Source organism: Amorphotheca resinae (genome assembly GCF_003019875.1).
Source record: "Amorphotheca resinae ATCC 22711 unplaced genomic scaffold M430scaffold_2, whole genome shotgun sequence".
Lineage (NCBI taxonomy): Eukaryota > Fungi > Ascomycota > Leotiomycetes > Helotiales > Amorphothecaceae > Amorphotheca > Amorphotheca resinae.
The window spans coordinates 1699110-1726763 of record NW_020194472.1 but is presented as its reverse complement, the minus strand read 5'-3'; the positions used below and the strand labels follow the sequence as shown (position 1 = coordinate 1726763).

Sequence of the window (27654 nt, the reverse complement as noted above, 5' to 3'; positions counted from 1 at the left end):
TTAATCTCAGGGGCTTATCCACGAGTAACCCGCACGCCACTTGGTGCTGACTCTGTTAATCGACATGCATTGTCGACCAATATTATTCTCCTCGCTGAATCGCGATGGAGGTGAGGATCAATATGTATGGATGGGCGGTCTGCATGATGACGCCGCTGCCTCGGCCAAGCGACTCCTCCCTGTCAGCCTTCGTGATGGCCAATCAGTGGCAAGCGCCCGATGTCCCTGAAACTTGTTTCTTAACAACCATTTTCTTGCTCTTCGGTAATAAACTACTCTATATCTTTCAAGGATGCAAGCGACAGCGACTTGGAATGACACAATTTGCAATTGGGCCCCTCATATCCGTCTACCATAACAGGTCACGTGAGTAAAACGCGGCCTTCCCCCTTTCCTGTACATAAGGTGCCTATAAATCCTATTCATAGACCCATTTTAAAAATCCGACTGTAGCAAATTCATATCAGGATCCGTTAATTGCACCAACGAACTCATAAGCCGAGATTGAATGGTCCTATCCTTCCTTTTTCTCTTTCCGGAATGCTGATCTCTAGACATTTGCATGATATTCTCAGGACAATGATCAAAAATCAGATACAATAAAGCGATAAAGATGCACAGGTCTATCACTTGATAGAATATAGTAGATCAATGGTTAACGATTATGCAGCTTGCTGATAGTACCTACTCTGTACACTAGCCCCAGAGAGTTCAAGTACTCAGATATGAAAGAAAGCGTCTAAGGCCCCAAACTTCGACTTATACCAAGTCTACCATTCTACGCTCCCCCAACATTTTCATGGAGGTCTAAAGGCCGTGGGAAAGAAATTTCTTAGAAAATCGATAAATGATACGAAGAGAGGAGAGTTGTATCGTCTCGCAAGGGGTAATCCCATGCTAGGCCCCGACAGGGAAAGCGGGAATAATCCAGGGGTTCTCGGGAGCAGCCGAGATGGGGACTATCTGCCGCTCCGGGGTCTTCTCATATCTAAAAATAAAAATTGAGTTTACAGAGAACTCTAGAAAATAAGCTTTTAGATCTAAGGCTATCCAAATGTTTATTTCATTTTGTCTAGATGTGACCGGCGGTACCAGGTATGTGTTGTATAACGAGATTACAGAAATCACTGACAAGTTGGTAGGTAGGTAATATTCACTCATTAATCAAGACCCAAGATAGAAATCTAAAGGTCGAGAGATCTGCTTTACTATAGGTATATATACAACCGTCATTTCATATCAACCCGTCGCATCGTGTCCCGGATATCCATCTATCCAACGCCAGCCTTTCAAAACCAACCAAACCAACCGACAAACGCGCCCTCTGCTCATGGATCAGAGTAATCACCACGCCTCCCACATCTGGGCCCCAATGGCGACAAGACGATTGAAGAGTTCTTCACGAAGCGCAATGGCAGTGAGAAGTTTCTTATCCCCATACTTATCAGTGATGAGCAGGCCATCTGCGATCTCGCGATCCATGGCCCATCCCACGACCCATCTTGTCTTCCAGCCCAGGCCGCCGACTTTTTTGATTTCCTGAATGCTACGTCAGCAGAGCATTCAATGAGAAGAGGGTACAGAGAAAGCCTCTAGAATATGACGAACTTGGATATCAGCAATAGCAATAGAGAACACCGGATCAATGTCCTCCTTCTCCGTCGTCCAGCTCAGTGCCGGACTCGTTGCTGTTGCTGTGATGTATGCGTGCCCTTTCTTCCCCTTATATCTCGCTGGGAAAGTAACTGGTCCTGCCAGAGGATTGGTGGCGGGCTTCAGCACGCCGAGGCGATTCTTGGCATGCTCAGCTCCCGCTGCTGCTTTGAGCCGGTCCGTGCTGAGCATGGACTCGACACCACCTTTGGTTACGCCTTTGATGGTGGCCAAGAGGTAGTGTTTCTTCTTTGCTTTCGCTACATCTGCCCCTGTATTCGTCGCCTTGTCATCGAGTTGGGTAGCCTGAACCATCTCATCGTCGGGTGCAGCTTTCGAATACGTCAATAGTTTGGATACGATCCTTGCTCTCGCGGACTTACCAAGATGATCGAGATTTTGGTCAGCAGGTTTGGGGGGGACTTGTGGGGGTAAGGGACCAGAGTAAGGTGGAGGCGGAAGGGGAGCCTTATTAGTCTCGCCGATCCGGAGAAGAGTAACTGTGAGTTGTGCATTCGTGGGTACGCCTTTGAGTAGTGTATTCCGCAGCGGCAGAAGTTCCTTCCAGTGCGGAAATTCTTTGTTCAAGTGAGACACGGCGCGCTGGATCCAGGGGTCTGCGAAGAGGACAACCCCTGCGAGTAAGCCATTCATTTTCATGAACATATATGAGCTAGTGAAAAGAGAAATGAGAAACATAGGTGCAAAGACGCCTGCAAGTCTCAAGCGTGGTGCAATCCGTGGAAATGGTGGTGTTGGGGATAGAGCATTGCCAAATCTCTCCCATCCATCCGAAATGCCAGCAATTATATGCATAGCAGGTCTCGTCTTGGACCACATCGCAGCACTCATCGGCTCCTTGGTCTTATCAGCAACAGTATTAGGCTGATCTCCGGATGAGTTTTGTTTCGCATCCGCGGCGTTCATAGCTATATTTGTCGGATCAGGCACAATTTCTTCCGCCGTACTTCCACCTTCTGCCCCGTCTGGATCGCCTTGAGGATGTTTGCCCACGGCACTGCTAATCGCGATCGAGGTAAAGCTCGTGACGAAATTACTGGCCTCCTGCTCAACCGCTTCTCCCTTGTGTTTTTCGGGCGCTCCAGTCAAACTATTGTCGCTCCCCAGTACGCCTGCAGCTGGCTTTTGAATTCCTCCGGTCTTGCTATCGATCAAGGCAATTGGTGCAGGTGGAAAACAGTACGTTCGAGCCGGAGGATATATTATCAGGAGCATCACAAACCCAATGATGGTCGGAACGAGCATATCAATGGCCCAAGCAAGAAAGTATACAGCGGCGAAAGTCATGGTTCGCTTTCGTTCTCGCCATGACCGAAGTCTGGCAATGTGTTTCCAGAAGCTCGCCATCCCAACAATTACAGTCATGTATAGACGTTCAATATTGGACCTTAGCTTATCTGGTGAGAACTCCTCTTCATCTGCGATGTTGAGGTCCAGTCCATCGAGAGGTGGTTCCGGCATGGCTTTAACATGATACATTTGCTACCAAGATCAGCATTCGTTCCCAGAGACTTTCGAGCAGCATCACCCACTTTATTAAATCTCCTAATCAGCGTCCACAACTCCTCGTTTGGCAGCCCACCTACTATCGGAGTAGGTACATCAGTAGGAATTTCATTCCACCCCAAATCCTTCACCTCGGTCTGATTATGGTCCTCCTGGGCGGCGCCTTTTTCCTCATGATCCGCGTTTGCCAATTCATGGCTCACAGTCGGTGTCTCCCCTTCATATTTCTTAACAATTTCTGGCCCTTCCTCTGACCCCGTATTTTCAACTTGGGGTTCTGGACCTGGATGAGGGGGTTCCTCAACCGTGAAGTCTTTCACTTCGATGGCTGACATCTTGTGGCGCCCAAATTTCCGGGGAAAAAGGGATAAATTAAAACAGGAAATAAGAAAGTAAAAAGAAATTCGAAAATTTCATCTGAGAATTAAAAAGAGACGTAAATTTAGTAAAGGAGACAAAAGTTCGTGTTGTCCATGTTGGTTCAAGAGAGGGGGGTTGACTTAGTTGATAATGGTGTACCTTGGTAGTACACAGCAAGCGACGTCATAACGAGGGATAAAGAACGCGTCTTTGACATCGCGCAAGGATCAAACAATCATCGCTCTCGAAGTCGCTCAAAACCAACAAATAATAGAAGCCCTTTGAGATCATATCTAAGATCATACTTACGATGCTCGCCAATCTTCCTCTATTGATCTGCAAAGCGTGTCAGTAACGCAGCCAACTGCGGAGCACGGATCCGCACGATGATGATATTCCACGAGTGCAAGAAGTCTTCCACCTACCGTTCCATCTGCCCAGCTTGCTGCTTATTGAGTTGAGATCCTTCCATGCTTTAGTCGAGCATCTTCTGATAATCGCTTTCTTGCCTCACTGCCAGGAAACCCCACAGCGCCCCGCTCGGGGAAATTCCAAGGCGGGAGGACTTATCGAAGTGAAGTCAACATTCCTGTTCCAAACAGCTTCTGATTGAAACCCGATGTTATTAGCCATCATTGTCGCGAGACATGGGCGTGCGCGTATTAGTGTTGCAAATGCCTTTTCATTACGTTTTCCGGTTGAAACGATACACATTGCTCGTCCACGGATCGTGCCTCGTCAATTGGGCGACTCGGAGGTGAGACCAGGTCACGTGGTGATACCAACGTCACGAAGTGAGGGATTCATATCTGACAAGACCTTTCAGTTCCTGAAGGATTTCATTGCTCAAAACTGACAGTCATGGTATAAGTCAAAGATGACGGCACAGAGCTACTTAGGGTCACACGACTATCATTCTTCTCAAACTGAAACTAGTAGGGGGGTCCTTGTTTGAACCTCGACTACAAGTTATAGCGTATTCTTTTGCTCTCTTCGCATGAATTCCTATTTTTGATTCACCTTGTGGCGTGCTTCCGAGAGCAACTCTCCCGAGAGCAACACTCTATGTCGAGATGCACATATTTTTGTCTTCAAACCTCGGGAGCTATTTCACTATAATATGATCCATTCCAATTGCATGTGAGGATAAGAGTGTAGTCAGTACTATACTTCATTTCTCAAATATCTCTCCTCGTGAGCTCAGAAACGAATGTTGGAAATTTCCTATCCAGATAAGACTAAAATCCATATACAAGAAACGAGTGCAAGCACTGCGGTCTATATGCGAAAAGAACAATACTCCAGACCCCAGTCATCCAACCTATCTCTCATCAACAAAGTCATACCCCTTATGATTCCAGTCCGTTACGTTCCAACAAGCCTCGATCAGCAGCGTTTGATCATATTCCACCTTCAGCTTTCAAGCTTTCTCCGGCCGTTCGGGCAGCACACCTCACCGTGACTGCATTTACCAACCAGTTGGCTTGGGGACTCCAGTACCGGTGGGGGCAGGGATGGAGGTGGTGGTGCCGTTGGTCAGCGGGAACGGTGCACTGGCGGTGGCCGCGGTGGGCAGAGCGGAGAGGCCAGAGGGAGCAGGAAGGCCAGAGGGGATAGGGTACCCGCTCGGGATAGGGACGTAGGAGTAGGCCGGAGCAGAGTCTCGAGCAACAACTGGGACAGACTAAAAATTTGTTAACTTTGGGTTGAGATAGAAGTGAGATTGAGTGCATACTCTTTCGGCGAGAGCTCTGCCCTTGAAGGCTCTGGGGAGGGCGAAACCTGAGGTCGTCTGGAAGACGAAGAAGAAAGCGATAGCGAGGATGACGGATCTGAAGGAGCTGTATAGGGTGTCAGTTGATGGCCAGGGCTTGAGGCAGTGGGGAGACAAGCTTACCCTGACAACATCTTGAATTGAAGATTTACGAACGAGGGTTTTGAGTTTTGATGTTGGAGGCGGTCGATTTGTGCTGCGACTTGGCTTGTTGCTGAAGAGGAGATCCTTGATGATGGAGAGAGAGCAGAGCAGGAGGCTCTGGAGATATATAAAGTCGCAGCGCAAAGAATGGATACGTACCCATCGCAATCACTTACTTTGGTACCATCCTTATCTCCCTGATGGAGCCGCTTCCCTGATCAATACATGGCCGGACCTGCGTAGCCAATCAGCCCCAAAGCCCCTTTCAGACTACTATAAGTGCGCCGACGCCTTACCCACATTAAAAGTCCCCACCCTGCATGTCGACGACGGGGCGTCTGCAAGGGACAGGGTCTACGGCAGATGAGGGTTGGGGGGTTCAGGGGAGCAAAAGTCCATGTTCACTCAACACAAGGTTTTCTCGATGCCTGACTGCAGCGACCTGTCACTCAACGTAAAGAAAAGATCTACCATGTAATTAAACATAACCATTTAAAGTAAATTAAACCAAATAAATAAAAATGCAAAGCCCCCCAAGTCGAAAAACAAAAAACGATAAATAGATGAGGCATATTCCCTCCCAAAAGGAACCTGTTCATCTGCACACTTACTCAATACTCGCAGGACTTTTTCTTTCCCTCGAGTAGGAACTCTGCTATGAGAACGTGGCATCGATGCCGCCGGCATTCACAAGAGATTTCCAAGCTTTCCGGAGGAAAAAAGGGCCTCAGGGCACTGATGGCTTACGCAGTCAGTAAGCTGCGTGGTTTTCCCCGACGCATTTCATCATCATCATCAGCAATGGCAAAAGCAAAAGCAACCTCAGAAGCAGCACCTCCTGTGCACACAGGCACTCGACTACTCACAGAGCCCACAACTTTTTTTCAGTCCCTCTCTTCCAGACGAACGAACATAGACAGCCACGTTAAACGCCTAGTTGATCTCATTGGCAACCGGTCTCTCCGGTACCTGTGTACAAGGCACTGGTACCTCACCACCGTACTCACCATCCACCAGTGCCTGACACTCTTTACTCGAGGTGGTATGCACCTCCGGAGGTTCCTAGTTTAGAGCTTTTAGTGTTTTTGCACACCTTCTATGCACCGTACAGTGTACGTGCAGGTCAATACATCCAGACTACCTTACTCACACGGTAGCCGTGCGGATCACTACTGATAAGAGCGGCGCGGCCGCACGGCTGCTTCGTCGTCGTGGTCTCGATGGAGCAGCAGAATATGCATAATCCAAGGTAGTGCGTTTGGAAGTGTTTGGATGGTAGCGTGATTGGCATTGTAGTATACCACGACCCATCCACCACAGAGAGGGACTTCGAGGTAGTTCGAGGGTCGGAAGAAACCCAAAGGACAAGGCCCCCCGACCGTTTCGCACCGGCTTCTGCTTCCTACGACGGCGCGCGGGATGGGCGTTCTTTAGCTGCCCAGGGTTCTGCTCTGCCCCCACAGCACAGGGTCCCAGACTCCCAGTAGTGGCGTCTTGGTTGGCCGGTACTGTAGGGCGTTGGGGACTTAGTACTGGGCCTTCTCCTGTCTGCAAATACTTCCGGACTACCACTAAGCACTGCTCGGAGCATGTACATCATCTGGATCCGGCCTCAAGAAGTAGTAGTTCCTTCACTCTCACACCACCACGATCAGCAGCTCGACTTGTCTCAGGACAAAGTAGTGCGAACTCTGTATGCTAATCCGCCGCGCCGGGCCCAGGTCGAAGGTTCTGGCGCCGGAGGAGCGAACAGGTTCGGCCCCGGAGCTCTGTTTTCGACCATGGAGTGATGCTGTAGATACTAGATACTGGCTTGCGGCCCCCTCGGCTTCGGATGCCAGAAATGGCGTATCTTGGTGTCCCCGAGTAGTCGACAAAGTATATTTTTACTTTGTGCACGTTTTGATAGACACGGTGAATTCCGTGAAGCGATCCCGAAACGTGCGCGCACGGCACTTCCAACTTCCTTGCTCCGTGAACGTGGTATCGGCTTTTCTTTCTTCATTCTTTCGATATATTCATCATTTCATCCTCGATTAAGACGGAGACGACTCAGTTGACCAGGGATCGAGCGAGATCCAAGTATTGATTGATCATTGCGCACAGCTGCCATTATTGCAGTGATCCCCCCTTTGCACAGTGCCACACTGCCAGGTCGTCGTAATGTCGTCCGAACCAAACCTTGGCTCTTGGCCCTGAACCTCCAAGAGCCTTCTGACGCGATCGAGTGCGCACTAGAATTGTCGATCGATCGCCAGTTTTCTTTCGTTCATACAAGCTTTTGCGATGCTACTTGCAGATCCCACCCACTACCACGTAGCTCGGAGCAGCTAGCCCACTCTCCCCAGGGTCGAGAAGTCCGTCGACTCGCTGCTGTTATCATTCCTTCACTCTACTCACCTGCTTGTCTGGTACACCACCTTACGATTCCTCCTGCTCCTCCCCCTCCTCCCCCATCCTTTTCTGCTGATCACACAACTCCTGGCGCCTGTTGCATCACCTCCCTCATCTAGAACCCCGCGCTGCAAAGGGAAAAGGGAGAAAAAGAAAAAGAAAAGAAAGTAGAACCCAGACTTTCTTTTTTGATTTACTAATCGTCAAGTCCACGCAACGATCGGAGAGAAAAAGCAGGTACGCGTACGTATGCTGCTGGGGAAGTCCGCGATACAGAAGCTCTTCTTCGCTCTCGACATGTGATGTTCACTCTGCCGGCATCTGCAGCTCCGGCATTTGGCTGATGGTTGGCTGGTCTCCAGATTCCACTACTGTTGCAGTTTCAGCCCATCTTCTTGCTTGCGTTATCCTGGCGCTTCGAAAGGCTGGAAGGATAGGCTTCCCCCTACATTATACAGCGGAGCCACAGCATCATCAGCAGAAAACATCCATATCACATATCAACCACAGCTGATCAAGATGTGCGTTTCAAACTCACTGCCCCAGCACTGCGAGCTCCCCCTGCAGAACAATGTGATGTAAGGGGCTTTATTTCCTTCCCTTGGCATCTCATCCCGTTACTCGTCTTTTCCAAGCTGCTCACTAATCCTTGAGGGTTTTTTCTCCTTCCTTCCGTGGTACATTCACATACCACCTTCTCCTTCTCCTCCCTTCCCCGCAAAACAATTCCCCAGAATCGCCCGGTCGCCTCTATTACCAAATCTCCATCCCCTGGACCTCGTTGTCTTGGATCATGCTCCTCCAGCCGATGGGCTTAATGCTCGACCCTCACCCATTCAAGCTTGACATCAATTGAACTTTCAGCATTACTTTGCGGGGCCAGATCCTGTGACTGGAAGGGGGAGAGGGTGATAGGCAACATAAACAGGGCGAAGTGAAAACCACTTGGCAATTGGCACATGTCTTGGAAGAAAAACTGCGTAAGTATATTTCCTTGTTTCATCTATTCGTACAGATAGGTGGGTATCTCTTCCACCAAGAACCTCCAAAGCAGTCCCGTTCCCTCAAAAAGAAAAGAAAGAAAACAAATGAAGGGGAAACCTAATTCCTACCCCAATGTCCAGAACGCCAGTCGCGTCTAAAAAGATCAAGCTGTGCTCATGATATCCTGAATGCTATTCGAAACTCCCATCCTTGAACGACCCTTCCTATGCAATCATGACAACCCCCGAACAGCAATTTTGGTCTTCGTTCCATTCTGTCTTATTACCACCACCCTCTGCATATGAATCCCAAGAAAGGGGTGCAGGACAAGGCATCTATACGCCCGGCTTTACACACTCCTGAACCTTTGGAAAAAGGTTCACCATCTTCTCATACAATTCCGGAAAGTCCCGCTCGAGCACCTCCGGGTCAAACGCCATCGCCACGAAGAACGTCGACAGCCCACTCTTGATCGGCACCATAAAGATATTACAGATCTGCAGACCGAGGAGGAAAGCGACGACCATGACGACGGGCGTGTAACCACCTTTGTCATTGTACGAGGGTTTCGTGATCTCGATGTACAGGTAGGCGATGAAGGCGCAGACATAGGCTACGAACATGGATCCCATAGTTAGGACGGGGTTGACCAGACAATCATTGACGAGCGCGTCGATGCCGCGAGAGCGGAGCATGCGCCATGTATCCTATATTCCCAATTAGAGGCTTCAAACGGTTGTAGGAAAGGGGAAAGAGACTAACCTTGGCAGCTGGGAGATATGCTTTCCCATACAACGCGATATAGGAGAAAGCATACTCATTAATGAACTCCACCAGCCAATCCAGGAAGTTGATAAAACAGCCCAAGAAACAACTCAATATAATGCCCACGATATCGCCCTCAGCTTGCTCTTCCGCTTGCACCAGCGAGCAAATCTGTCTCAAGAATTGGATAATAGCCACGACGAGAGAGCCAAAGGAGATCGAACCGAAGGAGTAGGTCGAGGCGCGTTTGAAAGCCCCTCTCGTAGCCCCCTTGGGGAACCCGCCCGCCTTTCGGGAGCAGAAGTACCAGCTCCCATAGACGCCCGAGATCGTAACATGGATAACATTCTTGATCACCTCGGTGATCCAAAACGCTGCGAAAGTGATAAACACAATCAACCCCACGACCTTCGCAACGCTGCAACTCCCACCATCCGCACTACATCCCGGTGCCCCCGGATGATATTTCGCATAGATGCCCACCAACGTGACGCAAAAATAGGCCGAGAACGCAGTCGCTAGAAGCCCGCCCAGAAAAGAAACAACGAACACATGTCCGTAGTTTCTAGAGACGTCGATGACGGTCTGCAACATCAGGACGGAGAAGGGGATACGTTTGCGCCACGAGAAGAAACAGAATATGTTAAGGAGGGTGAAGATCACGAACACCACCGCGGCAGGATAATAGTGCCGCGCGAAATACACAATCGCCGTCACGATACCCATGAGGATTTGGAGAACTGCGGTTATATAAATGACTTGTTTCGTGAGATGACGGACCATGAGAAAGTAAATCAAGGAGATCAGGAAGGCGATGATGACAACTAACGCACTGTATCGGTAATCCCAAGTCAGTAGATGGATTCCTGAACTAGAGGAAGAAGATAGGGAACGCACAATAGAGCAATAGTATTAGCATTCAACGCCAACGTAGCATGCTTGTCATGTATCCCTCCCTGCTGTCCCTTCGTAGTAGCACTATACCCCGAAAGCGCAAATCCGCTCACGGTCAAGAAACCCACGCAGACCAGCGCGAACACCACGCTGGCCCAGATATCATTCCACGTCGGCTTCTCGACCTTGAACGTATTATCAAAATCCAGCTTCTCTTCCGAGCTAATCTCTGCCGATTTGCCGTACAGAGGGGGTGCTTGGCTGAATTGCGCGGGAGATGGGTTATAGGGAAGTTGTCCGCCGTCATTCATAAAACCGTTCTGGTGGTACTCATGGCCAGGTGGAGGAGGTTGGTAGTACTGTTGCTGCTGGTAATAAGAATCTGCAGCTCCATGCTGCTGGCGTGGTGCATACGACATGCTGGTATCTATCTGTACCCAAACAATCTTTCCTCTATCTAGACAAAAGGAAGGACTTCAATGGAAAGAAGAAGAGAAGAAACGAAATATCTTGAGGGATTATGTGTCAAGAAATATCCAACTTAACTATTCTATCGCAAGGACCTAGCGCCAGGCATAATATCATGCTGCTTAGCATTAGGGTCGGTGCTTGCTTGCTCCATTCCATGTTGGCTGTTCTTGCAAGGAGGAAGAATCCAACATCCTACGTCCAGGATAAGTAGTACCTACCTAGACTGTATAGACATTTTAACATCGCACGCCCGGCTATGAAATAAGATCTCTTCCGCAAGGCTGAGCTGAGCGGATTTCGACCTCGCCTCGATTTCCGGAAAGGTACACAACCAGGTCTTCTTGCGAGTTGTTTGCTCCATTGTCTACTACATGGTGATGAATTGTGCTGGAACCTCGATGAGGGGAAATCAAAACAGGTCGCTTCGAGGTCGTTCCGTTCGACGAATAGGAGGCTCGTGTTGGAAAGGCTATAGCTCGAGAAACCAGCGCATGGGATATCATGTGATCAGGATCCTAGAGGAATCAGCAGCGGCGCAGCACCGTTAAGACTTGTTTCAGCCTTCGGAAACCATCCCTCTGGACACTTCATAATCCTTTGGAGAGCTTCTCGACATATATTGGGGTAGAAGCGACGTACTTTCTTGTTCCTGAAAATCCTATTCATGGGCAGTGCGTGAGATTTACTCGTACCATCGCCAAAAGCAAAGCACTGGTGTGGTTTTCATGTCATTATATTAATGCACGAGAGCACCGCAATCTATGCCGCAAATCTGATAGACAAAGTAGGAACATAGCCATGCGTCCGTCCCCTGCTGACCCACACGTCTTCATTCTGCCTGTATGTGCGCTTTCTCAAACCCCACCCTTTCACCAAAACGCCGAATCCAATCCACTCTCCTCACTGTGAAATGTTGGCTCTTCAGCTGTTTAGGTAACTTCGGATCGCGCCCTGGAGCCTCGATGCACCTTCTCCGAGCACCTGAGTCAAGTTTTCCAAATCGTCACCAGCAGTAACGCCGAATTTCCGGACAAAGTCCTTTGCGGCAGACTCAAGATCGCCATAATCTTCTCCAACGTCCTCTTCCTCAGGTCGGCCGAAGTATGCATTGGATGAGATAGCCGTTGCACCCTCGAATCCTTGCAGTCGCTGTTTTGCTTCTGACTGTGCGGCGGGATCAAATGCTCCCTTGCCGAAGAATTCGTCGGATGAGATCCCTTTTTGTGAGCCAAACTTTTCGCGGGCGTATCTCTCCTCATCATCTGCGTACATCAGTTTAAACCCAAAAGGAAAGTCTGTAGGAGAATATCTTACCTTCTTGTGTGGCTTTGATCGGCCCAACAGATCCAAATCCACCCATCTTCTTTTGGCCTGCAGCAGGTTTGGCTCCTCCAATCTGGCCAAACCCAAGTCTCCCAATACCCATACCCAATCTTTCAATCTCGCTATTGGTACGCTCCCTTTGTGCAGAGCCATAACCAGCCCTGGCGGGGCTTACAGGGCTAGGCGAGGCAATCTTGGGAAGATCGGCAGTCTTCGTGACGGGAGTGGCTTTCTTCGCAGCAGCTTCTTCAGCCTCGGGATCATAGCCAAGTTTCGCAATCCGCTCGGCCTCTTCCTTGGCTTTGCGTTCCGCCGCATCGAAATCAATAACGTCTCCTGTAACCTTCTTTGCACCGAGCTTTGTCTTCTTTGCTCCCAAAACACTGGTTTTCCGTGGTCCAGTTGTAGTCGCAGACCCCTTACGTAAAGCTGCGGACGATGTGATGCGACTGGCAGCTGGAGGGGCGCTGGAGGCTCCATCAGCGCCTACGAGTGGCGAAGAAGTTCGTGAGGTGCCGTTTCCGTTAGAGCTGCCGGCGTTGAGGAAAGGGGAGGGTGTTCGACCGACAACAGGAGGTGTGGCAGTTCGAGAAATGGGAGGCGTTGGTCGCTTGATTGAAGGCTTATCCCAAGAAGAGAAGAAATCATCATCTGGATCGCCAGCAGGTGTAGAGGATCCGTCACTTGTCCCATTGCCCATTACATCCGTAATGACCACTTCGTTGGGATACCTATTGTCGGTCAGCGTCAGTGTGGTAGGTATAGCACTGAGAATCGTACTCGGTAGCATCTCTAGCTGCCCGTCTTTTCAACTCATCCTTGTATTTGGTAGCCGCATTCGAAGTATATTTGGTTGTAGGGTCCTTGCTATTCAGGGCCGCGGTTCCGCCATTTGACTGGAAGAACTTTGTGGCAGACTCATTGCCACCGACCTTCATTATCCGTAATTGATCCCATTGCCATTCTAAGCCAAAATTAGCATCCAATCTCCTCAAGCGGGACGGGTTTACACGCACGGTCGAGGTTCGTGGATCGCACAAAGGAGATATGAACACCTAGATTACGGTGATTCGAAGAGCAATCGAGGCAGAGATAGATTCCAAAAGGTACAGAGGTCCACGTAGGATTCTTCTGCCCGCAATCAAAGCATATCTGGCATTCACAACATGGTCAGTAACTAACTGTAACAACAGCGGCGGGATGGACCGATAATTCGTACCCTGTTCGCGGGCTTCGTCTTCAACTTCTCGAATATCTTATGCGACTCAGACTTCGAAGCCATGGCCGCCATACTTGCAGATACTCGCTGGGCCTTTGGACAAGGCTGTGCGTGAAGTGGGGAAATGGTAGATGTACGGAGTGTTTCCCCTTTTCTCGAGGTTCAAGTTATTGTGGATTTCGGTCGTGGGAGCGGGACAGATTGCGATTGAGAGTACGCTTGTGCCGAGTTTAGCCTAGTAAGCATCCTCCCTCGGCGTGAACTGTGAAGCTTCTCCACATCCCGTGAAAAGCTTCAACCTCCAGAACTTTGTTAACAATTAAGATACTTGTTGTCCTCAAGATGAAGTCCCTCAGCAGAGCCAGTCTTCCCCTTCACCTCCAAACGCCTCTTCGACCCCTGCTAGCTGCACGATTATACGCCACTCAGACGGGTCTAGGGACTACAGGACCATCCTCACAGCCTAGGAGAAAGGCAGTGACAGCATTCAATGACGATGGGAGAGTTGCATGGGGGGACCTGACAGGCAGGGAGAAGGCTGCAAGGACGGCACAGCAAACATTCAACTTCAGCTTCATAATCATCGGTGCAGTCTTAACGGTATGGTCAAGAAACAAATTGATTTAAGAGGCAAATACTAAATCACAACAGACAGGCGTAGCATACGTCCTGTACCACGATGTCTTTTCTCCAGATAGTGTGACGAGCCATTTCAATAAGGCAGTTGATCAAGTTAAGAGCGACCCCAGGGCCACGGAGCTGTTGGGAAATAGCAAGCAAATCAAGGCATACGGGGAACCAACGTGGAATAAATGGGCACGAGACAGACCGATAGCGTATGTTCTAGGAATCTGTTTTCCTCGGGCATCCTTCCCCTGGACCAGTTTGATCCCGTTCTACAGCCAGGATTCTTATTGACTTCTTGAGCAGATCAAGCATTAAAAAGGATCAACGAGGGGCCGAACACCTGATTATGCACTTCAATGTAGGTCTCCGCGAGTCTGCCAAAGCAAAATACTAACAGCCTATAGGTTGAGGGTCCCTTAAACAAAGGAGTTGTCAATCTACATATGATCAAAGGCCCCACGGATAGCGAATTTGTCTACAAATATCTCGCGCTGGATGTAAAAGGTCACCAGAGGATTTATCTCGAAAACGCAGATGCCTCGGACAGCCCAGCAAAGAGCAAGACAAAATTCTTTGGGGTCTCTTGGCGATAGTACGACAGGACAAGCTGCCGAAACAGGATGTCATACCTACGGAGGCTTCTTTCGGCATCCGATCCTCCCGAGCCGACCAGGTCACTGGAGTCTCGCGGAGGCATCTTCGAGAATGGCGCCTTGCTCAGAGACTCGATGATCGCGCTCAATCGAAGAAATCACTGCTTTGCAGAATACCCTGGCAAGTGGTGCAGTTACAAGTCCATTGACAAGCGACGATGCTGGTGGACGAATCGATCAAATCCTTGAAATCTGGGAAGTTCCAGCGTCCTGATTGACAGGTTCTTATCATTGCTCAAGAGCCTGTAAATAACACAGACTAGGCAAGGAAGTGGTGTAGAGAAAACTACCTTACCTGTAAGTAGGAGTCCAAGTGGCATGGGATGGATTGTGGATCTCTCCCTTGAAGCGAGTCTTTTGCATCTTCTAGATGCCCGCCCTACCTGTCTTTAGCATAGGCTATGTATGTTAGGAGGCCTATTAAGAAATGAATCAAATCCAAGAAGAACAAAGATTGCGTTTCGAACACTGGTGAAATTAATGCTGTCATGATATCTCACTCTCCTGTAAACTTCCAGAACCATGACAGGTCAGTGTTCACTATCCACACCTTCTCTCTCAAACCTGTCTCAAAATCTACCCCCTTACCCCTTAGAATAGAATAGTTATACACTGGATTAATATATGCAATAGTACAGGGACCAAGCCAAGCCAAGCCAAACCATCCCATCCCATCCCATCCCATCCCATCCCATGCCTACCTTACCTATGTATGTATACTCCTTCGTAAAACCCATCCATCTCCCTATGCCCAGCTACATACAGCATGAGCTCAAACCCAAAGCGAGGGGAAAAAAAAGGAGATATAAAGATGCAAACCCCAATATGTGTTCATGAAGAGCACGCGCCAAAACGCCATTGCTAATGCTTGCCAGACTGTAAAAGAAGGCTCTCAAAAAGAGCGGATGAAGAAGCAGCAATAAGTCAAGAGACTTTTCACCCCCCCCGTTCTTGAGTTTCCTACTCCAAGAACTCAGGCTTGACTTTATTCTTAGGGCCCCGGTACTCATGTCTCTCAGCCCACTGCGTATTAAAGTAATTCTCGAAATCCTGACACATCTTCCAGATCGGATCATCTTGCGTCCAGTACTCGTAGCAATTCTGAAAGATGAGTCGGACATCCGCCTCGAACTCCCTCGCTGTCGCATAGGCGCCGTTACTCATCTTGGTCCTGATGGTGTTGAGATCCATGGGGTGCTTGACGACGTCGAAGTAGTTGGGCATGTTGTCCGCGACGGGGTCGACGGGGTTCTTGAATGGGCCGACGAGACGCGTCCAGAAGCCGGGGCCGCGGATCATGCGCTCGATGAGGCCGCGGCAGAAATCCATCTCCTGTTCGGGAGTCAGGACGGGGGCGGGCCCGGAGACCCGACGGCTGTTGCGGCGCGCGGGATCGGATTTATGGCCTATCTTTCGGATGCTTGGCTTGACTTCGGGGTTCTCGACAGAGCCAATATCAAGGTCGGCTGCGGACCGTCGAACACGCTTGTTGGGATTTCGAGCTTGCTCTGGATCGGCGTCGAGTTGATGCTTGAGAGGTTGAGATGTAGGGGCTGCGCTTGGCCCGGCTGGGAGATCACTCATTACAACAACGAGCTCGCTGAGGATCTCTTGTGGGAGTGATTTGGCAAAGGCGCTGCGAATATCGGGGGTGGCACGCACTATGATACGATTAGTTGTGCATCAAGTGAGGGTAGGATTGAAGAACGCAGAGTATCATCTTGCTTGTTTCTGCTTTGAATCTACAGAAGGAGAACTAACAAGAAGAAAGGGAAGGGAACAGTTAAGTAACTCACTATGTTCTGCAGCCCAACTAATAAGCATCTTGCGAAGCCCACTACCCTCCTCCGTTTCCTTCCAAGCCTGAATCAGGAGCGGAGTACCAGGAATACTCGAGGTCAACCGGCGTCGCTCAGCCATGGCATTCAGGACAGCAACTCTCAAAGGAGCCATCTGCAATTGAGTCGCCAGTTTCCAAACCCCCATAAGAACTGTGTAGTCCGGGATCTCCTTTCCACCATCCTTGTCCCAGACCTTACCGGTGTAAATGAAATTCTGGAAACAGCCAAAGGTGCTGACATCAGTGTCCGCAAGCTTGATCAGGTGTTCGACTTTGTTGATCTGGGGATCCTTAGCAAACTCCTGTCGGTAGTATGGGCACTGGGCACAAAGAAGGTCCTTTTGGATGCCGAAAGGAATCTCATCAGGTCCGACAAGGATGATAACAAATATTGGATGAGGGTCACTATTTCTCATCAGCAATAAATCAGGTTAACATGTGTGGTCTAAAACACACTGCCAGGAGATGGAGGTAGAGACTTGGCCTGCCTCAGAGGTCAAATCAACACCTTGGTAAGCCATGTTATCCTCTGTAAGGCGTCTCTTCCTGCTCCTCTTCTGCTCTAATTGCTCTGTCTCCTCTTTGGCAACCGGATTGGTTACAACGTTGTCCCACTGCGCCAGAGTGGTACCTCTGTGGATCTCGTAAAGATCTGGGTACGATAGTTCCCTAAGATAGATGATAGGTTCGAGCCCAGGGGCAGGAGACTTATGGAATACTGTGGCATGTGCACTAGTAAATGGAGAGGGGGGAGGAGAGCGTCGAGCTTGTATAGTGGTCGAAATATCAGGTGTATTGCTATACAATGAACACCCACTACTATCACCACTGTCAGTCTCATCACAGTCTGTCGAGGGGTATATCAGAACAAAAATTAAAGAACATAATGCATAAAACTCATCACAATACTCCACCAACTAGAAAAGTTGACCCTCATCTTTACTTTATTTCATAACCTGAACATGAAGCTATAAACCGTTGCTCAGAACAGGTTAACACAAGCAAATTTGATGAGATACTCCTAATATCGTCATTACTGACACTCAGATCTTCAGCGATCGCTAGATCACCTTCGAACTTCCTGTTGTTGACAGTCTAGGAAACTGAATGTATCATATTCATGAATCAACATACAACAAATCACGTACCTAGACACAGTGTTATCTATCTCGATTGTTGGGTGCAATTGATCGTGAGGTGGGATTAGGTCTATCGGAACAAGCTTGACAGCAATGAAGCTATTGGCGTCCATCTTGGTGTCTGTGCTTTGGCATGGCCAAAGCTTACTGGGGTACGTCTAGCGGCACGCACAGTTCAGCAGTTTTGAAACCTCGCCTGAATGCCTAATATCTCAGGCACAACACACATCCCTTTTCCTCCAGGATGAATGGGACTGAGAAATCGCTCATCGCATATCAGTAGGAGCATCCCTAAAATCAATCATCTCAACTGTTCAATAGCTATATACGCTATATTTTATTCCATGCCCAGAAATCCATCTATCACGCCTCCGTTGAGATCAATGTATCTTCTTCGGCCGCCTCAGCCTCGGGCTCCGGTTCATCACCATTAACCTCATCCGTTCCATTCACATCAATCAGATTAACACCACCCTCGCTCTCTAACTTGAGATACTCTTCCCACTCGGGAAACAAGTCCTCGTCTTCGCCAGGGACACCGATCGTCTTTGCAACCCTTCCCTTCTTCTCCTTCTCCAAGCTCTCTTTCCACAGACCGACTGTCTTTACCGTGGAACTTGGCTTGTACGTCTGAGAGAGTAGTACTGCTTCAGCAACTCTTCCGGTCTTGGTCAAGATATCAATGCATCCTTCCACATCTCCCAATTGCCAAAGACAAGTGAAAGCAACGTTGTGGGCACCAGCAGCAGAGGCTTGAGAGCTCAGAGCCTGCAGACCTTCCCGATCACCCGTACTTGAGTGTAGGAGCAATAACGAGCCAAGATCTTTAGCATTCTTGAAGCATTCTGCAGCCAACGCAATATCCCATCCGGCCAAAGCAGCATCACCGACCGTCTTCCACTTATGTTCAACATCGGCCTCTCTTGCCAGCTCGAGAGCAATTGGTAATTGACCCAGTGCAAGTGCCAAGTCGAACTTGTGTTCAGGGTCAGTAGCGACTTCGAGCGCGAGCTCTTTGTGACCTTGACCCTCGAGGAAACGGGCAATTTTGTTTAGTTGATCAGTGGGAATTGAAGGTAGGAGTTCTGCTGCGGATTCCATATCATCGCGGAGGACGAGGGTTTGATATTCAACGACAGAGAGAGAAAGAGAGAATGAAGTGACGTTGACATCCTTGTCAGCGATGTAGATCCGTGAGTCGCGTTGGATGTAACCAAGGAGGTACATAGGTTGATCAAAGTGAGAGATGGTATAGGTTTGGTCGCCGACAAGATAGTTGAGACGGTTTGTGCTGTTGGTGTAGATGAAGCAGTCGCCGACCCATTCTCCTGTTCGCACACTTTGGATGGTCAGTTATGTTCATTCGGAGTACAAGAGAACTTACGTTTCGTTGATGTCTGTGACGACTTCAAAGGCCGACTCTACCCCGTCATCATCAACCTCTCCGGCTTGCACCGCAGCAATGTAGTTCTCTCGCGAAAATCGCAAGACGTAGAAGGTATCTTCACAGGCAATTGAGACCAGCTCTCCGCTTTCGGACCAGTAGACCTGAGTTGTCAGCAGGTATCCATCCTGGATACGAATGAGAACATACCTCTTTAGGGTCAACCTCGATCCTCCGAACCAAACCACCAGTCTGCCAATCAAAAAATCCAATACCACCTTGACCCTTAACACCGAGTAGAACACCGCCCGTCAAACCTTCAGCCTGGAATCCAACATCAAGGCCACCAGGTTTCTCAACAAAGTTTTTGAAGATTTTGACACTTGTGGGAGATTCTCGGATAGCGTAGTCGTTGCTGTTCTCTTTCGATCCCCATACGAAATCCAGCGCAGAACCGAAAGCCTTGTTTCTCCAAGCAAGAGCAGTGTAGATGATGAACTCTCCGTCACCACAAACAGATACGAATCGACCGTTGGGAGAATGGAGAAGGGTCTGAGGGTAGACTTCACAGGTACCAAGGTCCTTCGTTGGAAGAGTGATAGGATCGTTATCTTTCAAAGAAGTGTCTAGATGTGTCAGCAGGCCCAATTCAATAATCCTCGCAATCGAACTTACCTCCGCCTTTGATGATCGACGAGACAACTTCACTGTGTCTTGCCCAGATGATTTTTCCAGAGCTATCCATTGATACTGCTGGCTCTTCTCGGCCCATCTTTACAACGACCGCGCCCTCATCGAAACCAACTGCAACTCCCTGCTTTCCTCGCTGGTAACTAACACACCATGCTCTCTCCAAGCCATAGCTCAGAGACTGCTCCAATCTGTATGTATTCGCATGCCATATCTTCACGGTGCCATCCTCGGAACCGGATATGATGACAGGCAGCTCTGGGTGATAGCAAGCGAAAGAAACATTGCTTGTGTGGCCCTCGAGAGTTGCGATCAAGGATTTCGTAGTATAATCCCAGACTTTGACTGTTCGGTCGTCTGAGGTTGTGAGAAGGTATGGCTTGTCAGATTGCGGATAGTAATCAACATGGTTGACACCCTTGGTCTCGTGTGCCTCCAGTGTGAAATTGGCGGTCGAGGAACCCAGGCTCCAAATCTTCACCGTCCTGTCAAGACATGCTGAAGCAAATGTGTTCGTGTCCTTCGGGTTGATGGCTAGGCCCATAACATAATGACTGTGACCCTCGAAGACCTGCACGCATTTCCATCCTTTATCCCAATCCCAGAGCTTTATGGTCATGTCATCGGACGCTGTCAGCACAAAGGGTTGCGTGGGGTGTACGACAATGGCTCGAATGTAATCGGGATGGGCTTCGAATGAGGTGATCTTCTCGGAAGTATTATAATTGTAGACTCGGAGTTGGAAGTCGTCTGAGCCACAGACGATCCAATTCTTTCGAGCAACGAATCGGCCAGCTCGTACAGGGACATCGGTGAGTTCGAATGTCTTGACAATTGTCTATGGCTCATCAGCTGGCGCCCAGGAGGAATTGAAGGCACGACGTACCTGAGTCTCGTATGACCATATGTAGACATGACCTGGGAGCTTGACATCAGCGGCAATCCGTATATCCCATGCGCCAACATACCGCTATAGAGTGTCGTCAAAATCCATGGCTCAACAGGGTGGAAATCGATCCCCTTGACTCTCTCGCTCCTCGCGAACAACTGCCTCTGTATTTTGTAACTCGAGTTAGTACTCGTCGCGCCCACCGCCATGATTGCGCAATTCCAGATTCTTGGTCTTGAGAGGTGGATTCGGTGCCCCGGAGATCAACTTCTGCCCATAGGGTCTTAACCGTAGCTTGGAAGAGAGTAAAATCGCACCTTAACGTCTAATCTCATGGTGGACAAGCAGTATGCCGACTATGGGGGTACCGTCAGGGGGAGGAAGAAATATATGTGGCTTTCCGAGCCAGCGGAGGCAGACCGCTCTGCAAAACTTGGATGTCGTGATCAGCTGTAATCGGTAATAAAGAATGAAAGCGTCGCAGGTAAGTCCTCGAATCGTTAGATGCTGCGCGGGTCGTGAAGGGGTTCAATTCTCTGGACAGATTTCGAGATTCGTGGTCTTGGACAGCTCGAGGTTCGTGGGGCTTAGGGAGAGTCTCTAGTCCCGATTGGGGTTAGGCTGTGGCAGTTGATATTGGGGAGAACCTCAAAGGAAGGCCGAATCATTGGTATCATTAGAACCATTCATTAGAAAAACAATCAAAATCATCACAAATGTCACCAGAAACATGTCCAAAAATCATCAAAATCATAGTCACATTTTCATCAATTGAGGTATGTACTCAGTGTCGAGTGCCAGGGCGCCTGTCCTTGTGCTCCATACCAGATCATCATGCATGCTTTGCTTGGATATTCCCAGAAACGCTCCCAAGCTCCCACGCTCCCAATTCCCAATTTCGCCATGCTCCCAAAATATACCTTATGCATCTGCCTGTACCTTCTTCACGATCTCGACAACATGAGGGAATAAGGCTTCACTCTGTGTTAAACCGCAGACCTTCTCTACGACAGCTTCTGGCGTGTTCTCCGCCATAATCTTGGCTAATTCCACACTCTCATCGTCACCCTCGACATTCTGGAAACGGAAAGCCATCTCGGCAGCATCAAGAAGGGCTCTGTATTCCTTTCCTTTCTCCGCCAGCTCCGCAGCAGGGGCAATAAAGCGCTCCTTCCGGCTCAACTTTCGTAAAGGTGCGCGACCAACACGCTCTACCGCATCTTCCAGATGAGGGTTTCCAATCCGAGTGATGATCTTTTCTACGTAGGCCTTTTGCTCGTCCTCTGGGATGCCATGCTTCTCGACGATCAGGGTGCTCGTCTCGTCCAAAGCCTTTCGGACCTCCTTGATAATTCTCGGGTCTTGTAACGCATCGTAGACGGTAGCCTTTTGGTGGTAGTAGCCGTGATACGCCGCAGCCGCGTGGCCGGTGTTGACGGTGAACAATTTTCGCTCAATGTAGGGGATCAAGTTGTCAACCCACTTGACACCTTTGATTGCGGGGGGCTCATGGTCGTGGAATGGGGTCCGGTCAACAACCCATTCGTAGAACCTCTCCAGTTTGACGTCCAACCCCGAACCCGGGTCTTGAGCTGGGACGATGCGGTCAATAGCGGAGTTTGCGTATCGGGCCCGCTCGTGGTGATCGGCTAATCGGTGCTCAGGTGTGTGATCGTTCTTGATATGTTGGCCGAGCGTATCTGTTGCCCCGATAGCGTTCTCGCATGCGATAACTGCGATAGGGGTAGCCTCGTTTGGCCGAGAATCAATTCCCTTGGCAATGAGAGGCGCGATGAATTTCAGGATATTTGGGCCAACAGAGCAGGTAACCACATCGGCGGTTGCGATCTCTTTGACGACATCAGCTTCGTGGTATTTTGAGTTGATGGCGCGGTAGTTGGTGATGGTTGATTCGCTGTTGCCTTCGGCTCCGACTTGGATGACCTTGTAGGACTTGGAATTTTGAAGTTGCTCAATGATGCTATCCATCACATCGCAGAAGACGACCTCATATCCAGAGTTGTGCAGGAATCTGTAGATGGGTGGGTTAGTACTGGTCCCAGCCAGGGGAGTCCCGTGTATGATTTGGGGGGAGGTCTAGGTTGGCTTACTCTGCAACGAATCCTCTGCCAATATTCCCAGCACCGAAGTGAACTGCCTTCTTTCCCATGATGGCTATGTTTATGGTGATTGAAGGTTGATATCGATATTGAGTTGTATTTGAATGTTATTGAAGGGTAATGGTTGTGGCGAGTGAAAGTGAGGGGAAAGCAAACACAATGCGGGGTGATGGTTGATATGGGGTCAGGTGGGAGATATACAACGTAATGGAAGGAGTAATAGAGGGATTCAATTCGGGTCAACGTGAGGCAATTCAAAAAGTATTTAGTTCTAGGAGAAGGGGATTGTAATACCAGAACATATCACACTGAGGGGAGGGACGCTCCTTATATAAAGATTTGCACGTCGATTCCTGCGGGACGAGGCACAAGCAAGGCAAGGCTGGGCGGACGGGGGAGAGACGGGCAGACCACGGCATCTTCGCAGGATGGCAAACGCCATGACGCAAAGTGGGCGCCCAGGGACTCAGGGCCCAGTACAGTGAGTAGCCCATGAGCCCATGAGCCCATTAGCCCATTATTGAGCGATTGAGCGATACGCACATGGTGACATAAAGGCCTGGTCATCCCCGTCCCACAGTGTGACTTTGCCGTGTCGGTCCTATTCGTCCCCTTCGCCCTGCGCGCCCGGTCTTGCAGTCCTCCGCCAGTCAGAGAGCGCGCTGTGAGCCCGGCTTCCCACCAGCACAGGCACAACGTCGTGCGTTCCATCATCCACCCATTCTTACTTGCGGAGGGCATGAATGGTGAGGGGGACCGCTCCGCATCGTGAGCATCAAAGAAAGCCGAGCCTGGCCAGCCATGGTGGTCGTCGTGGTCGTCGTGCCCGCGATCATCTCTTGGCCCTCTGCTCTCATTTGCTGCTCGTGCTGCCAACGACAACGCTACGGCGAAACACTGCCTCGCTCCCATTATTCCATTCATCCTCCTTCCTCCCCCCCTATCTCTGGTATCTCTGCTGGGCTACTACTTGGTGATCGCTCATTATTCAGAAATCTTCAGGCCTGGGTCTCAAGGTCTCAATTGTCTTATCTCTCCCTTCCTCGCCTCCTCCCATACTCATCCTCTGTCTCATCCTATCTGATCCCCTCTCATCCTATCTAAGTCCCTCTCATCCTATCTATGTCCCCTTTCATCCTATCTCACTCCATCTTATCCCATCCCATCCCCATCTCATAGTCTCCTTCAAAATAAATCACTCGAGGCTATTCGTACATTTATGCACCCCATCAATCCCCATCATTAATGATGGGGTACGTCTCGATCATGCCAGCCTTGCTGCCCGGCAATTGCGGAGCCAAAGGCGGAGGAGATTCGCCGCCATGGGCCCTCCCTCTCATATGCAATGCAAGGCACTGCTCTCGCTCTCTGCCGCAATCGGGAAATCTCACAAGCTCACGATAAGATGATATCATTCCAGACGGACCGAGGGCGACTATTGCCTGTGGGAATGATTAGAAGAGCGGACAAGCGAAAATTAATAAACCCCTTAATAATTGCACCCCATCAGCGCTCAATTCAATCAGACCATCCATGATCCATCAATCGCGGCGCGGCGAGTGGAGCTTCTTGACCTTCTTGATGAATCTTTGAATCTCTACGTTACCAAGTTGACCTTCTTCGTTGGGACCCGAACATTCCCGACCACAGCTGAAGCCGAAGCCGAAAGAAGTTCAGGCAAAATTTTCCCTTCCCGGCCGCTTCCCCACGTGCTCACGATGCGCACTTTGGGCCCCAGGCGGTCTTTGTCGGGTTTGGTCCTGAACTTGGAAAACCCGACCTTACTCAGTCCTGTCTCTCCTGCGTCTTGTCTCTGGTCGACTTCACGATGCTGCCCTGCACCCCCCCAGCCATGCCTCATGTATTAGTGACGTGTCGGATCTCAAGATGGGATCCTGTGATGGCTTCTGGCTTGGGCGCCATCTAGATCACGATGGATGGATGGGCATCGGTCACACTTAAGTTGCAACTGGCCGGCCGTCTCTAAACTGAAAATGGCCCCGAGCGAACTGAGACCTGGGTCAAGTTTAAGTCAATTGATTGCCAACCTAAGTAGTTGCAGAAGTGCCCACTGCGACCTGGTGATGAAGTCGGGGGGCACTCAACCCTCAGCTACGAATGTCGGGTTGATCTGAGGTTTGAAAGGAGCAAATCCAGGAACCATGGCCAGAATGACGGAATCAATTTCATGAAAATTTTTTCCCTTTTTCCTTCCTTTTCTTTTCAGTTCTAGGGTACGGGTCATTCTAATCTTCTTTTCACAAATGTGTCAAGGAGTGCCTAGGGAAACCTAGACAAGATACAAGAGACTCTTCTGTTAGTCCTCTCATCACTTTCCAAGAAATGACCTTCTATTTGTCCTTCTGTTTGAGCTGTACAATCAGAGATGAATAATTTGATATGGAATCCCTTCGTTCTGGATAGAGCCAGCCATCTCTTCGGGCTGCGCTGATCTGACTTCCCCCGAAATTCACGAGCACAACAAAAGCGACTACGATGGCTGCAATGAAAAGGGGATGAAGCACAGGGGATCGGCATAGATGAGCCAGGATAGAGAACAGGTGAAAGTCTCGGGGTGGAAAAACTGCTGATACGAAAAACTGTAACGTATGAAAAGATCGTCAGGCCGCAGAAGAAACAGGGATGGAAATGCCAGGCCGTCGGGTTAAAGAATGAAGAATCCAACAACGAAGCATGATTCGCGAATGGGAGCTCTTTGAATGAAGAGAAGAAATGATCTTCGGATACAGGAACTGGCCAGGTGGCATCTATATCTTACATGTCGCTCGAATATCCACATCTCTAAAAGAACGTCTCTTCGCCCGGCACCCCATTCCCATACTTTCTAGTAACAGTTGTGTAATACCCTGTATGTATTCAAATCCTAGTAATTCACCATTTGAACATCAAAACCCCTTATCTCAAAACCAGTAAAAGTACATGTCTAGAAAAAAGCGCTCCATATTGAAAAGAGTTGGGCGTTCTTGACAGCTGTTTTGACCCCACCAAAAAGTCCCATTCGCGACAACTTACCCCTCCATCCATCGCGTCCTTGAAAAAAGAAAACCCACCACTTCAACAACCACCACCACTGCCCTCTACGCAGCTCACTCCTCCCCCATACCATGCGCAAGATGACACCGCACACCATCGCCTCCCTCCCACGCATGAGCGCAACCACACTCTCCGAAATCCTCCTCTCGCACAGCACCTCCAACCTCGATGCTCCCTCTGCGCCGCCCAACCTCGCAATCATCGACGTGCGCGACGACGGTCCGTCCTTTTGCCCCCCCTTTCCCCTCCATGATGATCCCCAAACCCGACTCAGCGACTAACTAACTAACACACTTGGTAGATCACATCGGCGGGCACATCAAACACTCGCAACACATCGCGTCCGCGACGCTAGACCACCGCATCCCAGAGCTCGTGCGCAAGCTCCAGGGAACAGAGACCGTCGTGTTCCACTGCGCGCTCTCGCAACAGCGGGGACCGCGCGCCGCACTCCTCTACCTGCGCGAGCGCGAGCGTCTGCTGGGCCCGGCGCCGGGAAAACTCCAGATGCGGAATAAAGAGGAAGAGATGAACAAGCAGGCGGAGAGCGAGTGGGAGGATGTCGAAGATGCGGAGAAGGAGGACGTCAAAGAGCAGAAGGTCTATGTTCTGGATCGCGGCTTCGTGGGCTGGCAGGAACAGTTCGGTACGGATCCGAGGTTGACGGAGGGGTATAGGAGGGAGATTTGGAGAAATGCGTAGGGAGGGATATATGAGTATGGTGTGAGTATGGTTGGTGGTGATGCTGGGGATAGGAGATGGGAGATGGGGATGAGGGAGCATTTGAATGGTATGTTTATTGCATACTTGGGAACGAACCTTTGACTCTCGTGCCGGAAAGTTCATTGGTCCAGCAGGGACAAAAAAATCAGATAACCAAGAGCCATATGGTAAATGGCGAGAATCTTGGCAGAGCGGACTCAGCGGAGGATATTGATCATCTCCCCTCTTCGACGGCTCCTCCAGGAATACATCAGATGAGAGCCACACCCGATAGGTGCCAAATCCACGAAAAACATCGAAGAAACCGGGACGTCAGCTCCCCAGAACCAGCACGAACCGGAAAAGCCTCCAAAATACAACAGGGGCCGATGGATAGACCAAAGATTAGAAATATATACGACTAGAATAAGATCCAATACCACCAACTCCACAGATTTCTCGAGCCATGCACCTGTGTGCACATTAAGTAGGAATGTTTACTTCATACTATTTTCAACCACTGGACCTCAGTCTCATTACCTGTAATCCAAGTCTCGTTATCTATACTTTATACTTTATACTTTATCATTATCCAACGGGGAAGTCCCCATTGTAAAGTTCCAGAAAGTTGACTACCTATTTAGGATTCTTACAAAGCCACTGCAAGAGCACTGATTAGTATAGCACCCCCCGCGGCGGCCTCGAATAGGTGCCATGTTGGCCCTATATGTGATATGTAGCGAAAGACAAAATCAACATTGACCCAGCTCAGAGACTTTCGAATTATATACCAGAGTTCGACATGCCTTATGGAGATTCCTTGAGAACGCCGCTGGTATCCCTACCTATCTACCTCGCCATGGGACCGAAACACTCTTTACTGTCACTGTCACTATCGCGATTATTGTCTCTATAGCTATTATTCTTGTGCACTCGTCAAGGAAATCGAAGTCAAAGGGCAGGTGATTGCTCAACGCATCGTGGATACTCTCTTAAAGCACCTCGTGGAGATGTACGGTTCTTGTTGGGGGTTAAACAGTTGACTGAT

The 27654-nt window shown here is 49.6% G+C and overlaps 10 protein-coding genes across 10 annotated transcripts; 2 read left to right on the top strand and 8 right to left on the bottom strand.

Moving 5' to 3' along the window:
* Window positions 1–1146: 1146 nt before the first annotated feature.
* On the bottom strand, window positions 1147–3557 carry M430DRAFT_39607 (hypothetical protein). Its single transcript, XM_024867329.1, has 4 exons — window positions 3207–3557; window positions 2037–3156; window positions 1609–1985; window positions 1147–1539 (listed from the first exon to the last, which is right to left on the bottom strand). The coding sequence occupies exons 1-4, from the start codon at window positions 3513–3515 to the stop codon at window positions 1345–1347; spliced, it is 2001 nt and encodes a 666-aa protein (XP_024724134.1). The 5' UTR covers window positions 3516–3557; the 3' UTR covers window positions 1147–1344.
* A 1181-nt stretch (window positions 3558–4738) lies between these two features.
* M430DRAFT_33207 (hypothetical protein) lies at window positions 4739–5555 on the bottom strand. The gene is made up of 3 exons (XM_024866316.1): window positions 5438–5555; window positions 5276–5381; window positions 4739–5224 (listed from the first exon to the last, which is right to left on the bottom strand). The coding sequence occupies exons 1-3, from the start codon at window positions 5446–5448 to the stop codon at window positions 5009–5011; spliced, it is 333 nt and encodes a 110-aa protein (XP_024724133.1). The 5' UTR covers window positions 5449–5555; the 3' UTR covers window positions 4739–5008.
* A 3458-nt stretch (window positions 5556–9013) lies between these two features.
* On the bottom strand, window positions 9014–10955 carry M430DRAFT_272915 (hypothetical protein). Its single transcript, XM_024865569.1, has 3 exons — window positions 10499–10955; window positions 9599–10433; window positions 9014–9543 (listed from the first exon to the last, which is right to left on the bottom strand). Exons 1-3 carry the CDS (start codon window positions 10912–10914, stop codon window positions 9172–9174), a joined length of 1623 nt encoding a protein of 540 aa, XP_024724132.1. The 5' UTR covers window positions 10915–10955; the 3' UTR covers window positions 9014–9171.
* A 912-nt stretch (window positions 10956–11867) lies between these two features.
* M430DRAFT_134040 (hypothetical protein) lies at window positions 11868–13656 on the bottom strand. The gene is made up of 5 exons (XM_024862327.1): window positions 13509–13656; window positions 13306–13441; window positions 13070–13253; window positions 12281–13020; window positions 11868–12228 (listed from the first exon to the last, which is right to left on the bottom strand). The coding sequence occupies exons 1-5, from the start codon at window positions 13578–13580 to the stop codon at window positions 11888–11890; spliced, it is 1473 nt and encodes a 490-aa protein (XP_024724131.1). The 5' UTR covers window positions 13581–13656; the 3' UTR covers window positions 11868–11887.
* A 194-nt stretch (window positions 13657–13850) lies between these two features.
* Window positions 13851–14728, top strand: M430DRAFT_25321 (hypothetical protein; the record flags this gene model as incomplete). The annotated part of the gene is made up of 4 exons (XM_024865221.1): window positions 13851–14108; window positions 14160–14344; window positions 14439–14493; window positions 14540–14728. The coding sequence occupies 4 exons, from the start codon at window positions 13851–13853 to the stop codon at window positions 14726–14728; spliced, it is 687 nt and encodes a 228-aa protein (XP_024724130.1).
* A 621-nt stretch (window positions 14729–15349) lies between these two features.
* Window positions 15350–17447, bottom strand: M430DRAFT_115291 (hypothetical protein). The gene is made up of 3 exons (XM_024861585.1): window positions 17085–17447; window positions 16585–17033; window positions 15350–16449 (listed from the first exon to the last, which is right to left on the bottom strand). Exons 1-3 carry the CDS (start codon window positions 17147–17149, stop codon window positions 15749–15751), a joined length of 1215 nt encoding a protein of 404 aa, XP_024724129.1. The 5' UTR covers window positions 17150–17447; the 3' UTR covers window positions 15350–15748.
* A 683-nt stretch (window positions 17448–18130) lies between these two features.
* M430DRAFT_56269 (hypothetical protein) lies at window positions 18131–21296 on the bottom strand (the record flags this gene model as incomplete). Its single annotated transcript, XM_024868598.1, has 7 exons — window positions 21048–21296; window positions 20810–20894; window positions 20728–20759; window positions 19827–20679; window positions 19362–19777; window positions 19152–19315; window positions 18131–19106 (listed from the first exon to the last, which is right to left on the bottom strand). Exons 1-7 carry the CDS (start codon window positions 21063–21065, stop codon window positions 18131–18133), a joined length of 2544 nt encoding a protein of 847 aa, XP_024724128.1. The 5' UTR covers window positions 21066–21296.
* Window positions 21297–21651: 355 nt separating this feature from the next.
* M430DRAFT_39601 (hypothetical protein) lies at window positions 21652–23305 on the bottom strand (the record flags this gene model as incomplete). Its single annotated transcript, XM_024867328.1, has 2 exons — window positions 22842–23305; window positions 21652–22762 (listed from the first exon to the last, which is right to left on the bottom strand). The coding sequence occupies exons 1-2, from the start codon at window positions 22898–22900 to the stop codon at window positions 21652–21654; spliced, it is 1170 nt and encodes a 389-aa protein (XP_024724127.1). The 5' UTR covers window positions 22901–23305.
* Window positions 23178–24014, bottom strand: M430DRAFT_272901 (hypothetical protein; the record flags this gene model as incomplete). The annotated part of the gene is made up of 1 exon (XM_024865568.1): window positions 23178–24014. The coding sequence occupies exon 1, from the start codon at window positions 23772–23774 to the stop codon at window positions 23178–23180; it is 597 nt and encodes a 198-aa protein (XP_024724126.1). The 5' UTR covers window positions 23775–24014.
* Window positions 24015–25984: 1970 nt separating this feature from the next.
* Window positions 25985–26606, top strand: M430DRAFT_96581 (hypothetical protein; the record flags this gene model as incomplete). Its single annotated transcript, XM_024869971.1, has 3 exons — window positions 25985–26123; window positions 26206–26379; window positions 26473–26606. The coding sequence occupies 3 exons, from the start codon at window positions 25985–25987 to the stop codon at window positions 26604–26606; spliced, it is 447 nt and encodes a 148-aa protein (XP_024724125.1).
* Between the last annotated feature and the right edge of the window lie 1048 nt (window positions 26607–27654).